Raw genomic sequence first — 14,341 nt, 5'->3', positions numbered from 1 at the left:
CAGAATGCTGTTCCTGGATTTCAGTTCAACACTCAACACTATTGCCCCACAGACCTTGGTGAACAAACTCCTACTCCTCGGTCTAAATACCCCACTGTTGGGTGTCCTAACCAACAGACCTCAGATAGTCAGGATACACAACTGTTTCTCACTCCCCATCATCCTAAGCGTGGGTGACCCGACAGCTGTGTGCTGAGCCCATTGCTATATGCTCTGCTCACACAGGACTGCACGGCCAAATACCCAAGTATTCACAGGGTCAAGTGCATTGATGATACGACAGTAGTGGGGCTCATCACCAACAACAAGACGGCCTACAGAGAGGAGGTGGAAGGGATCGAGGCCTGGTGCCAGGCAGATAATTTCTTCCTCAATGTCAACAAGACAAAGAAGATGGTTATTGATTTAATGAGAACTTGCACCACTGAAACCCCTCTTTACCTTGGTGGCACTCAGTGAAAACTGGGAGCAGTTTGAAATTCCTGGGAGTGCTCATCTTGCACAACTTCTCATGGTCCCAAAATACATTCTACACAATCAGGAGAGCTCACCGATGCCTCTACTTTCTGAGGAGGCTGAAGAGAGGTGGACTATGAACACCCATACGTCATTCTACAGATGTGCAGTAAAGAGCAGCCTACCATGCCGCATCACTGCCTGGTACAGAAATTATGGTGGACAGGAAGTTCTCTACAACGGGTAGTCAAAACTGTCCAGTGCATCACCAGCAACTGCCTACCTTCCATCAAGAACACATATACAGAAAATGGCCAGTAACATCATGAAGGATCCCACCCAGCCTGCTCTGGACTTTGTCCCTCTTGCATCAGGGAGGAACCTATTTAGCATCCATGACAGGACCACCAGATTAAAAAACAGTTACTTTCCCTAAGCATTAAGGCTGATCAGCACGTCCACCCATTAACCCACCTTCCACTCCCCCAACCACCATTTCTGTATCATTTCCAGTCAGTCATCTCATGTACAGACACTGCTGCGTCCAGTGTAATTTTATGGACACAGAATCAATCTATCTATATAAGCTATCTTATGTAATCTTTCTTATTTATTATGTTCTTTATCTTGTGTTTTTTCCTGCTATATCAGATCTGAAGTAACAATTATTTTGCCTCCTTTACACTTATATACTGGAAATTACATTAAACAATCTTGGAATCTTAACATTTCATTTTGCTGTCCTCACTACCTACTCAAACTGCAAGTTCAGCTTTAGGGAATCCTGCACTGGAACTCTCAAGTCCTTTTGCACTCCAATTTCTGAATGCACACCCAGTTTAGAAAATAGTCTACACTTCCATTCCTTCTACCAAAGTGTGATGATACACTTCCCAACACTGTATTCCATCTGGCAATTCCTTTCCCATTCTCCTAACCTGTCCAAGACCTTCTGCAAACTCCCCGCTTCCTCATACCACCTGACCATCCAGCTATCTTTATATTTTCTGCTAATCTGGCCACAAAGCCATCAATTCTGTCATCCAGATCAACAGTATATACTGTGAAAAGTAGTGAACCCAATACCTGCAGAACATCACTAGTCAACACAGCAAAATAGAAAGGCCCTCTTCATTCCTGTCGGTCAGCCAATCGTCTGTCCCATGCTAGTTCCTCTCCTGTAATACCATAGGCTCTTATCTTGTTTAGCAGCATCACATGGCACCTTGTTAAAGGCCTTCTGAAAATACAAGTAGACAATATTCACCAACTCTCCTTTGTCTATCCTGACTGTTATTTCTTCAAAGAATTCCAACAGATTTGTTGGGCAAGATTTCCCCTTAAGGAAACCATGCTGACTTTGGCTTGTTTTATCATGTGCCTTCTCATTCTTGGTAATGGCATTTTGTCTCATCAGTAATAGCGACTACACTCACTTCTGCCCCCTGACAACTCAGATTTCTGACATGCTGCTGATGTCTTCTTAAGTGAAGACTGACACATGATATTTTAGTTGTGCTTTGTATCTGGAGCTCATGGGTAAGAGATTATTTTGGAACATAGAATCATACTGAACAGGAACAGGCCCAGTGACCCATTAATGTCTCTGCTGAATTAAACTAAATCTCTTCTGCCTGAATATGACCTATACTCCTCTATTCTCTGCTTTTTAAGCACCACTGTCATATCTGCTTCCACCACTCCCCCCAGCAGCCGTTCTACACATTCCAGGCACTACTCTATTGTGTAAAAAATGGTACACATAAAAGAGGTTTGCCCCGCTCACCTCCTTTTAAGCTTCCCCCTCTTGCCTCAAATCCATGTCCTTTGGTACTTGCCATTTCTCCCCTGGGAAAATGATTCTGATAGTTGTTTCTCACAATTTTATGAACTACTGTCAGGTACCCTTCCGTTTCCAATGCTTCAGAGAAAGGAAATATCACAAGTTTGTTCAACCTCTCCTTATATTTCAAACCCTTTAGTCAAGGCAACATCCTACTGCATCCTTTCCAAATCCTTCCTGCAGTGGAGCAACTGGCATTGCATACTATTTTTGGATTCTGATCTCCTTTACTGAGTCATGAATATGTGGCCAGTTAGGGCCAAAAGTGCCTTAATGTCAATTCTTCCACCTGTCATCCCTGCTAACCTACAAAATCTCAGGTTAATAGTACCTTGAATAATGCCCATTTTCTCTTGCCTAGGTGTGTGTGCAACATTGACTGTTCCCGCATCAGTTTCAACCCTGTGTGTGCTTCTGATGGTAAATCCTATGATAACCCTTGTCAGGTTAAAGAGGCATCCTGTCAGAATCAAGAATTCATAGAAGTATCACATTTGGGAAGATGTCCAGGTAACTTGAACAGATTTACTGCTCCTCTAGGCATTGAAACTGTGTAATTTTGGTCATGATTTTATTTTTACAACACTATAAATATGTCAAAATTTATGTTGTTTTAATGACTCATGGGGGCAAAATTCACTGATCCTATACAAAACTGTTTGAGCAGGATATGGGCTAGAGGATTGGGGTCACAGTGTCAGTTTTGTCTATAATCCTCAGTCACTTAAATTGTAAGTTCAGTAAATTTACACGCTAATTGTTTGACTTCTGCATGTACAGCACTTCATTTTTATTCTAGTGAATCTGATGTTTAAACCTTGAGATGATGCTCCATATTTAGTTTATATTTATACCTGATATAGTCTATATATCTATATAGCAGTCAAGAAGTATTATAAGCATTTCTGAATAGTTTTATCAGAATTAATCATTGAGAGACCACCTAAATCAGAGGCAGTCAACAGTGCATACCGGTTGTTCTGTATCACTGTATCTGTATTCCATGTACTTTAGTGAACAGCAAGCCACAGAGCCTTTACCACCAAACTTCAGACTTTCAGCAAAATATCAGCTATTCATCAAAAACCAGACAGAAATTGACATTGTTAATATCAGCTGAAATAAAATCATGCCACTTATTCTAATTCCAATGAATGGCACCGTGTGATGGGTCCTTGAATACTGAGGATAAGAAGGAAGACACAGACAAAGATGAAACAGGAATAGTCTACCTAGTTTCTCAAAAAGCATGGACAAAACTCATGCCTAAAATTGCTTCTCTGTTGCATGGAAGCACAATGACACCAGAGCATGAATTAACTGCATTATCCAAAATTCAGTAGTATCTGATATACTGAATAGGAAATGGTGCACCCGGTGAGAAGATAGGAAATGGAAGAAGAGAATAGAGCAGAAGAGTATCGGGGTGATAATGAATGGAAAGTGAGAAGGGACATTAGAAGAAAGAAGAATAACCAGCAAAATGACGATAAAGCAACAGGAAACAAAGGCAAAGCAGGAAAGAGGGAATAAATTAAGAGGGAGAGCAAGGAATTTGAAAAATGGGTATCAGATTAAGAGGATAAGAAGAGTTCAGGGAAAAGATGAAATGAGAGTAGAAAGGTGAAATAAAACAAAAATAATCACAATGAGCAAATAGTTGGAAGCCAAGCATATTTTAACAGTCACATTGATGGCTTTCGTTTCAAAATATCGTTATTTACTTTTGTAACAGTGAGAATATTACCAAGCATTGTGTTATACAGGATCAGATTGATTCCACACTCCCAGCAGGGGCTGATACTGACAGGGAGTGAATGGAGTGAAATTGTAGAGGCACAGCTTGTGATTTTTCTATTCATCTATTTTAATGGATGAAAAATAATAGGCTAGATGCACACATTTCCCACTGTGTGCTACCCACAAGTGCCATTCCTCAGTGGCAGCATTGATGTACATATATAGTTCTCATTTCTATTTAAACTTGTAAGTTCTTGTCAACACAACTTATTTTAATCACCTCTTAAAAGCTTATCATCCATGACTTTGCCTTCTCTTCTGGATCAGCTGCTTATTTCATACAAATACCGGTAATGCAGCATTGGTTATTCTATAATGTAATTAACTCTATTGACTGATTCCCACATAAGCAACATACTCAATGACCAGAACTACATCTTGGACTCCAATATCTTCCTGAGCTGAAAGCTGTAAGGGTTATTGGATCTCTTAGATTGTGCTAGAAGATAGATATGGATCCAATACAAAATCTAGTGAAATGCAAGGATCGGTGAACAACATAAACTACAATGATGCATAAATTAATCTGTACCAGAAAACTTTAGAACAGAGGTTCTATGCTTATGCTGTGATTTCCCAATTTCTGAAATAATTCAGTTCAATTTTGTTGGTGATACATTTCATACCTTTTGTTTTATTTTCTATACAATTGCCCCCCCCCCTTTTACAAAGGTAGAGCGTCCCTATGAAACCTTTCTTAAGCCGAAATGGCGTAAAGCAAAGAACCACTAATTTATATGGGAAAAAGTTTTGTAAAAGCAAAAATCTTCTTTGTAATGTGAAAACAGGTTACTAATGTAGGTCTTTTGTTAAGGCAAAGTGGCATAAAGCAAACATTTGTAAAGCTGGGGACACCTGTATTTTCATGGCTTTTCAATGCATTTCCACATAGTAGCAGGAAGTTTATAAACTGAACTTATTATAGCAGTCAATTTTGTTTATGTTTTTTCCAAATCAGAAAATGCAGTGTGTGGTCTTCTCATCTGGCAGGAAGAGAGAATATAGTCTATTTGTTAAATTATGGAACAACTAAGGAGGTTACAGCTTTTCACTAGCCTTGCGGTATACTGACAGATAGGGATGATAACATGTTGGTAAATTTAACTTCAATTTAAAATGTTCTGAGTTCACATACTGTGGCTAAACACAACATAAGTAACAATGGTAAAGTCTATATGACAGACAAGGAAAAGGGGTGTGAGAATGTGCTGCTACTTGTCAGCGGTGGCTTTGTTAGTAACTCTTATTTTTCTGAGTTTGAACCAATGAGTTCGTCCCATTTCAGATTTTGGATAATTTGAGATCATTGATTGTGTTAAAAAGCACACAGGAAATGGAAAATATTTAAGTAGTGGGATTAATTTCTGTTGCACAACTATGTCTTTGGCACTACTGATTAGAAAACCCACTAGGTTTTTGGCTGGAAATAATTTACAGCTTGGACTAAAGGATGCTTCCTCTTTCACTAGCTAAACTGAGGAACGTAATGGTACTTTATTTTGTGATGTTCTCTGTAAACCAACAAGGATACGAGGGATTTAAGGGATTTATTTTAGCTGAGGACGAAAAAGTAATTACTACTGAATTTAAAGTTCTGTCAAAATTATTAATCCTGACAACATTCAGTACAGTAACAATCATTAAAGTGACTAATATGAATTGAATATATGAAATTAGGGAATAATAAAAAAAACTAAATTTTTATTGTTTAATTATTTTAAGTTAAAGGGTAATATTTATAGGTTTTTCACAATAACAAAACCCTATTATCTCTAATTATTTTCTTGAGAGAATCCTAGGAGAAATTAAGGCACAGTATACATAACATGGCTCAGTGAATCAATTAATCCTGGTCACCACAATGTGATACATTGCATTGAATGGTTTTCTTAATTAATGGAAACAATCAACAATATCTGTTGTTTATTAAAAAGAAAAAACAGCTATTTCAAAAAAAAAGTGCAATTGGCATAAGGTTTCTGTGGATGCTAGCATCATTTATCTTTTTACTGTTGCTTGAAATAGAAAGCAAAGGACCTGGCTGCTTGACAGATCTGTTATTGACTATTTCCATGGTGATGCCAGAGTCTCAATAACTTTCCCCCCAAAATAATCGGAGACTGACCTGCAAATGAAATAAATAACAATGTTTACAAATGCTTATTTTACTGCAAGCCTCCAAACTCACCCAGTATGTTTTGTTTGTAGTTAAGGACACATTATTATCAGGGAAAGGTGTCCAGCGAAGTTAACCACCATAAACCAGCATCTTTACCTTTACTGATAAGCACCTAGACCAGAGGATAGTGCATTGCATATCAGAGTTTAGGAATAGGTTCTTCATAAAATACCTTCATATATGAAGTTAATGCTGATCATCCCTAGTTGATTTAAAGAGTTTGTTTTCCAATTGTTTACTTTTGGATACAACCCATGGAACATTCTAGCACAGAAATGCATTGTATTATAATACAGTCAGCATTTCTTAGTCAGGATTAACTGTATGATTGCTAAGTCAAATTTCTAACTTTATTCAAATAGAGAATGTGACCATAGGTACAAAAGCAGAAGATGGACTTTTTGCAAGAACTGATTACACAGGTACGTAATTCATTTTCAAACATTTTTGAGAGTCCTGCTTGTTTTTGTTTAAGCAGCATTACTTTTGATAGAAAGTTTGAGTTTTTTTTCTAATAATAGGAACAAGAAACATCTGAGTTTGCTACATTTCATCAACTCGAGGTCTCTAGTGTGAAAAATATTACAGGTTGTCAAATTTATTGCTTACTTTTCCATGGCTCAGCACTTTGTGGTTTTGGTTGTATTAGTCAAGAGATTATTTTCCCAGCCTGCAACAAACAGATTTTTTTCTGTTAAAATAATTAATCCTAAATTGTCGCACACTATCAAAGTGGTAATAGAGCATGACAATTAGCCACAAGGTGCTCCAGATGGAGAACTGTCTTTCTGAAAGACATCTGCTCAGAGGATTGAGGCTTAAGTGGACTGATGTGATGACCTATCATCAGCTAAATCTCCCCACTTTAAGATTAGCCTTTTGGATGAATTACTTGAAGGAAAACTCAAACTCCTGATGCTAGAAATTGGGGAAAAAAATAAGGTGCTGTAAATACTCAGCAGGCCAGGCAGCATCTGAGGAAATAGAAATACAGCTTGAGACTTAAGATCCTTATCAGAAAGAGAGAAGGTGAGGGGAGGGATGGATAGGACAATGGGCTGGAGTTGCTGTGACTGTGGGTTGCTACTGTGGCAATTAGAGGGTGATAAAGAGTGTGATGTATTGGGGAAAAATACTGAGCTAAAAATCTGAAATGAAGAACTTGGAGGAAAGATGGCCAATTTTACTATACAAGAAGAGCTATTAAAAGTTGAGAATTTGTTAGAGACTCCAGAATACTGCAGTATGCCCAGATGGAAGAATGGGCCCTGATGTTCATTATAAGTCCATGTTCAAGTTTTATTGTTATTCCAACATACATATGTGTAGAGTTAAATGAAACAGGTTCCTCCAGGGCCAAGGTGCAAAATACAGTACATACGGTCACACACGTCACAACACATATAGCTCATAGCTCATTCAGTCACAAAATACCATTAGCAGAAATTGCTGAGATGCGTGGTCTGAAGATTGATGGTGCATGGGATGTTGTCCTGGAACCATGTTCCTGCAAGAACAAGCACTCAGCATTCTTCATGTCCTGCAGCCGCAGACGACAGCAATCCAGCTCGTCTTCTGGGGAGCAAACACTGAAACGTAGCACTGACAAGACAGCCAGCCTGCAGGACCAGCTGCCAACCCAAAATGGACTCCAGCATGCCCATCACGCCTCCGTTCTCTCCAACACTGCCTCTGGTATCTCCTCCCCTGAGTGGTTGTAACAGGTAATGCCACAACATGAGGTCTTGGTCCTCGAGCACAGATCTCAGCAAGCCCACCGCTGGAATAACACTGCAGAAAACTGCAAGTGGATCAGAGTGAAAGTGTAAATGGGAATTGATGTAGCCTGTAATAGGAAGCTCAGGCTTCTCCCTGCAGAGTGAACACAGGCGCTCCACGAGGCAGCTACTCATTCCACACTTGGTTTCTCCAGTGTGAAAGAAACCACAATGTGAACATCGAACGCCAGAATCACGGCCTCATGTGAAAGCAGCGTTTGGGATCCCGTATGGTTGAAATGAACAGGTAATAGGATAGATGTTCCAGCCTCTGTGGTTGCCCAGGGAAGTCCTGAAGGCCAGGGAGAGGACAGTGGGCAGGGAAAACAGAGGAGCTGCTTTCCAAAATACCGAAAGGGTAGGTGGCTGCTGGTAGAATCATGTTGGTGCTGGTGGATGTTTAGAAGGATGATCCATTGAATGTGCAGCATGGTAAGGTGGATGGTGAAAACCAGGTTAACCTTACCCATGCTCTAATCAGGAGAGAGAGCGCAAGCAAAGGTGCAGGTAGGCAGATGAAAGGCACTTGAGATCTATTCACTCTGTTACAGGGAGGATACAGTTTATGAAGAAAGAAGGCACTTCAAAGGCCCTCAGGGGCATCTTCAGAGATTCTGTGGTTTAGCATGTAAGAAAGGGAGAAACATTTTAGGGTGGAAATTGGAGCAACTATACACATCAGTGGAAATAGTAAATAAGTTAGTCAATCATTGCGACTGCAGGAATCCGAACATCAAAACGGTCTGATCCTCAGGTTTTCACTGCAATTAATTTCTCCTTTGATCTGATCCATTTAAAGTTGTGGATTCATAGAAAACCCATCGTTAACTGGTGCATATGCAGTGTAGTCCAGCCTTTCTCAAACTTTTTGCCCTGAAGGAACACTTGAAATAATTTTCAGGTCTCAGGGAACCCCTGCTCAGAAGTTATTATATCTACAGCTCACGATCAGTAAGTTGTAGATGTAATAATCCAAAAATAATTGTCAATGCTCTTTTGAGTAAAGAATCAATTTTTAGTCAAATTTTCTTGAAAGAAATACAGGTAATAAATTTTGGCTTACCTTTCTTGAAATAAATCTGCTACTTTCCCTTTCATAAAAATCTCATAAGGCAAACATTGCAAATTTCTGTTAAATAACTAACTTAAGCTAATATGTGATTTAATTTTTCTAAAGGTAGGCTCATTAGATTTAATTCAAATAAAGGTTGTAAATTGATTTCAATTAATGCTATTTACAGCATGAAAATTTATTGACTATGTTGAATAGTAAAGTTACTAAAAACCATAAGTCAAAGCAATATGAATGCAAATATAGCCTAAGACAGAATTTTATACAAGACTTTGAAAGAAACATTTTCTTACTAAGTGATATGATTAGGCTCAAATATAGGCCTAGCATGTGAAAACTGTGCTTGTGTTTTGCTGCACAAATACTTAATTCTGGGTCGAACTTGAGATAAATACACAGAGATTTCACCTTCTGCTGAAATGAGATGATTTCTGCTCTTGTCTTGATGCTTGTTAAATAAGAAAAAGCTTGCTCACGCATGTAAGAAGATGAAAACTGAAGCAAAATGTCCATTGCTTTCCTATGAATGGCAGGATACTCATCTTTCTCAGAAATCCAGACCGTGTCCGGGGGCCGGTCAGTAAATCTCATCTCGAGTGCACGATCAGAGTGCAGCTCACCAAGTTCTTCCTCTTCTCTCAAAGTCAAGTTCTCAGGCTGAGCAGAAGATTCAGAGCAAGGTCCCTTACAATGTCATACATTTGTGTTGAAAGGGAGGAGAAGTAGTGTTCAATTTTTTTCTGCAGTTCTTTTAGGTGGTTTTTGTGGTGAACTACATATACCTGTCTGGACACGGCCCCTGCTGACTGCTCCTGTGGCTCCTCCCACAGACCCCTGTATAAAGGCGATTGAGGCCTGAGCCTGGCCTCTCAGTCTCCAGGATGTAGCATGGTGGTCAACTACTGCTTGTTCTTTCTTCCAGTCAATAAAAGCCGATATCTCGCCTTTACGTCTCAGAGTGAGTTATTGATGGTGCATCAGTTTTCAATAAGACTTGAGTGTTTTTGATATCCTTCCTCACTGTCAAACCCAAGCAGCAGTGGAAACATTTCAAGATTCCTTTTGCAACATAATTTTTCCAAAGATTCCGTTTCCTTTTAAATCTAAGACTCGTGTCAATTGAAGTTAGAACAGTTTCTCCAGGGCCTTGCAGAGACTTCTTCAACTGGTTCATATGATGAAAAATGTCTGCTAATTAGGCTAGTTTCTGCAGCCATTCTTCATCTTCAAAGCACTCAGCAAAATCTGGCCTACTATTTTCTTGAAAGTACTCCTGCAATTCACCTTTCAGCTCAAAATACCCCATTGAGAACTCTTCCTCTGCTAAGCCACCGGAGACTGGCAGAAGATTGGAACACTCTCTGTCCAATTTTTCTGTTTCTTTTAAACATTCTCAAGTGAACTGGTCTTTGTTTAATTAAGTTAACCGTTTTTTGGAGTATCATCCAGAACTCCTTTTCAGTTCATCTCCAAGAGCTTTTGACATCAGCACCTCTCTGTGAAGACGGCAGTGTCTTTTCAATTTTGCTGGAGTCATTGTTGCATTTTTAAGTTGTTTGCCACAGGGTAGCGCGACTTTGATCCCCGGTCCATGTAGCTTTCATTGTAAAGACAGACTCTTTTTGTGTCCATTGTTGCACTAATGCAGTGAAATGACTCAGAAGTTTGTAATTTTCCATAATTAAGCTGATCAGAATGGTCACTAGGCCTAGGCCTAGAATCCTTTTGTTCCACCTCACACCTCCTCTTCAAAAATCGCCACATTCAACTGTCTTTAGAATGAAAATTTCTCTCCAATTTTCTACCAAACTGGTCGAGTTTGTTCACTCCCATGAGTCAGTCGGCAGTGTGTAAGAGGAAGTTGGAGGAGGTAATTCAGGAGGTAGAGGCTGATGTCACAGCCCAAGTTAAGCACTATTCAATACTCGGAGAACATATTTCAGGATCCTTATCAGCCTTCCAGCCTCCCCTTCATGCAATACAGCACTCACCAATTATCAACGGCTTCCCCTATTTTGCATCAAAAACTGAAAATGGGCTCAACCAAATAAACAGTGGTCCTGCTACACACTGCCATAATGGGCTGAGAGACCTCTAGTGAGATTGCTAACAGGGTCACTGCCCACCACTGCTAGCGATGACATCGCACACTGCGTGAAGTTAAAAAAACAATATATTTTTTAATCACCATCTCTCGCGGAACCCCAGTTGAGAAACCCAGGTCTAGTCTAATGTTTGCTTTTATTTACATTTTGTGTTACAGAAAAAAATGCCAATAAATTAGAAAAACCCGCCCAAGGATTTTTTGTCCCATGTCCTACTCTCTTTGAGGATCATTGTCTACATGGAAAATGTGAATACTCGATTAATAAACAGGAACCATCTTGCAGGTAACACCAGAGTAATAATGTTTCATGATCTCTTCATAAATATCAGGTGCATCAATTAATTTTTCTGTCTTTTTTTCCTCCTTTTTACAGCTGTGAAGCCGGTTTTAAAGGGCCACGCTGTGAACAAAAGGAGTTCAATGTTTTATATGTAGTTCCTGGAGCAGGGAAACTTCAGTATGTCTTAATAGCATCCATCATCGGAGCTGTGCAGGTGGCCATCATTTTGATTGTAGTTCTTTGCATAACAAGGTAATGTTAATTAAGCAATGTCACAAGTGCACTTGATAGGCATTTCTCTGATTTCCACTGTATTATCTTGTGCCATCTAAGTGGGAAATGTCAGTCACTGAAGTAAACTGCCTCATTTCAGACACCTGGGATCAGCATCAAGCATTCTCACAGGCCCCAGCTCAAATGGAGAGTAAGTGCTCTGAGTGCTAAACTTAATTTGAGATAGGATGGTTTTGGCATGTAGGCTCCTTAATTGAGAATGCTGTATGAGCAAGAGCGGCAGCAATGGGTAAGAAAAGGCCCTGAGGGAGTTATCAGTGTTTAGGCAGCAGTGCTTGCATACATTAAAATCATGCAGTTCCCCTCACTTTCTCAGAGCACTGGAAAATTGAACTGCTGATTTGATGATAAGAAAAAAACTACCAGTTGTAGGTCCTGTCAGATGACCTGATTATACTCAGTTCTTTGATTAAAATTGGAACTTTACTCAGATTTGCTCCTAAAATAAACAAAAATGTTGAAAATTAGAATGTCATTTTATGATACTTAAATTCAATTTAAAATGTATGCTGAAGCAATTTGAAAAATAGCAACTGGTGATAGTTCAGTCCAAGAAGTATGTGTCAGGACCAGTCTTTTCTGACTCCTGTTCTTGATTTGAGTCGCTTTGAAAAAGACCATTGTTTGATTTGAATCTGTACTTGCCAGTTTATATAACAGACTTACAGGATAAAATAATTACTTAGGATTTATGCTTCTGATCACCATTCTGTGATTCCTTTTTTACGTAGATAATAATAATATAATTGGCCTTCTCAGTTATCTTGTCTAAAACTTGGCATTGACACACACACGTAAAGGATCAACATCTGCATGTACTCCAGAGAATTATGTATGTCCACAGAGCTAAATAATGGTGTCCTACATTTATGACTCTTGATTGTTCACTTGGGCTTCAATTGTTCAATTTATGAATTTAGTGTGTTCATTTAGACCATGTTCATTGGATGAAAGATTGAAAGTCTATTGCAGTGGCTAAGGGTTTTAAAATATTCAAACTTTTCTTCAAAATACATCATGTCTCTTAACCATTTATTCTCGATTGGAAATATTACAATAATGTGTAGACTGCTTCAATGTGAGAGATCATTTTCCTATGAATTCATAATATTTTCATTTTTATCTGCAGAAAATGTCCTAGGGGTAACAGGATTCAAAGACAGAAGCAAAATGCAACACATTACAGTTCTGACAACACAACAAGAGCATCAACAAGATTAATTTAAAGCAAGCATGATTGTACAGCTGCAAAAATAATTACACAAAGCTCGGACTATTGATTATCATACAAAATGGAACAACACATGTTGCCTTGCATTTGTGTTATACTACACCAATGAATACATATACTACGGTTATATTTGATTATGTCTGGATATATTTCAAATAGTATATAATGTCTTGATGTGTTTTTCTGTAATAAATAAATGGTTAACAATTTATATCACTTTAGTTTGCACATGAAGTACTATAAAGCTGGACTAATGAAAAATAATTACTTCTGTGATGTTTCTTAATTTTTTAAAGATGAAATGTGCTATTGATTTTTTTTAAAAGCAAGCAATTTGTATTGTTCAGTCAGGTTTTGCCTTTGTTAACTAAAGAAAATGAGGATCTACGATGCTGTTAATTGAAAATTAATTTTGGGAAGCTGAGTTAAAGACCAGAGGTTTGACCTTAATTTTTTACTCGCTTGTTATGAAGGCCAGTGAGATTTAACAGCTTCCATTATATGATAATGGCCGTGCTGTTTACTTGGATTCAGTGGTAATGTATACATGACAGTATAATACACCATAAAAAAATCTGTCAACAAGGCTCTCTCGGTTTAAACAAATAACCTTCATAAGTGTCATTAGTGAAGTATCCTATTTTATATTGTGTGTGCGCTTATGCACTTGCATAACTCAATGTATCTTTTACATGAATACAAGAGCATTCATTATGAACAATTTTATCGCTTGGTTATAGGTCACCTAGCCTGGTTCGTAACAAAAAACAATGGTTTAAATGTGATGCATTGACCAAAGTGGTAGAAATTAGAGGATTACACACATACTTTTTGATAATGCAAAGGATAGTTAGAGCGTTGTTTAGCTCTGCTAAGGATCCTCATTTGAAATATACATTTCCAGTGCTAACGTTTCATAATAAGATGACAAAAATAAAAATATTACAGCAGCAATAGATAGCTCTGAATTGTTTGTCTCTGTTTACTATCATTCTAGTCTTGAAATTGGATCTATTTGTACACAATTTTCATTTGCAAGTCACACATCTAAGTATTTTCCTGTGGTTATAATTCTGGGGTATAGTTGGGCCCATCAGAAAATTGTCATGGATATTTCTAAATACAGTTCTCTTTATTGTGCCTGATGATTTTATATTGTCATGACACAAGCTGATGCTTTGGGGTGCAAGCTACAACCATTGTCGATCACTCCCAATAAACAAGCAACAACTCACAAGTATTGTCAGTGAAATATTAATGAAAGGGTCTCTGCTCTCTTGTACATAGCAATTTTCCTGTCT

At 38.4% G+C, this 14,341-nt stretch overlaps 1 protein-coding gene across 1 annotated transcript in view; it reads left to right on the top strand.

Moving 5' to 3' along the window:
• The window catches only part of LOC132392686 (tomoregulin-2-like), an 80,581-nt gene extending 66,504 nt beyond the window's left edge, over positions 1-14,077 (top strand). Inside the window, exons 6-10 of the mRNA XM_059966904.1 lie at positions 2,661-2,809; positions 6,641-6,700; positions 11,392-11,518; positions 11,609-11,767; positions 12,939-14,077. Of these exons, the coding sequence (XP_059822887.1) occupies positions 2,661-2,809; positions 6,641-6,700; positions 11,392-11,518; positions 11,609-11,767; positions 12,939-13,035 (592 nt within the window). The 3' untranslated portion in view covers positions 13,036-14,077. The remainder of the gene's footprint in view (positions 1-2,660; positions 2,810-6,640; positions 6,701-11,391; positions 11,519-11,608; positions 11,768-12,938) is intronic.
• The last annotated feature ends 264 nt before the right edge of the window (positions 14,078-14,341 follow it).

Source organism: Hypanus sabinus, chromosome 4, assembly GCF_030144855.1.
Source record: "Hypanus sabinus isolate sHypSab1 chromosome 4, sHypSab1.hap1, whole genome shotgun sequence".
Classification (NCBI taxonomy): Eukaryota; Metazoa; Chordata; class Chondrichthyes; order Myliobatiformes; family Dasyatidae; genus Hypanus; species Hypanus sabinus.
This window is presented reverse-complemented; position numbering and strand designations above follow the sequence as displayed.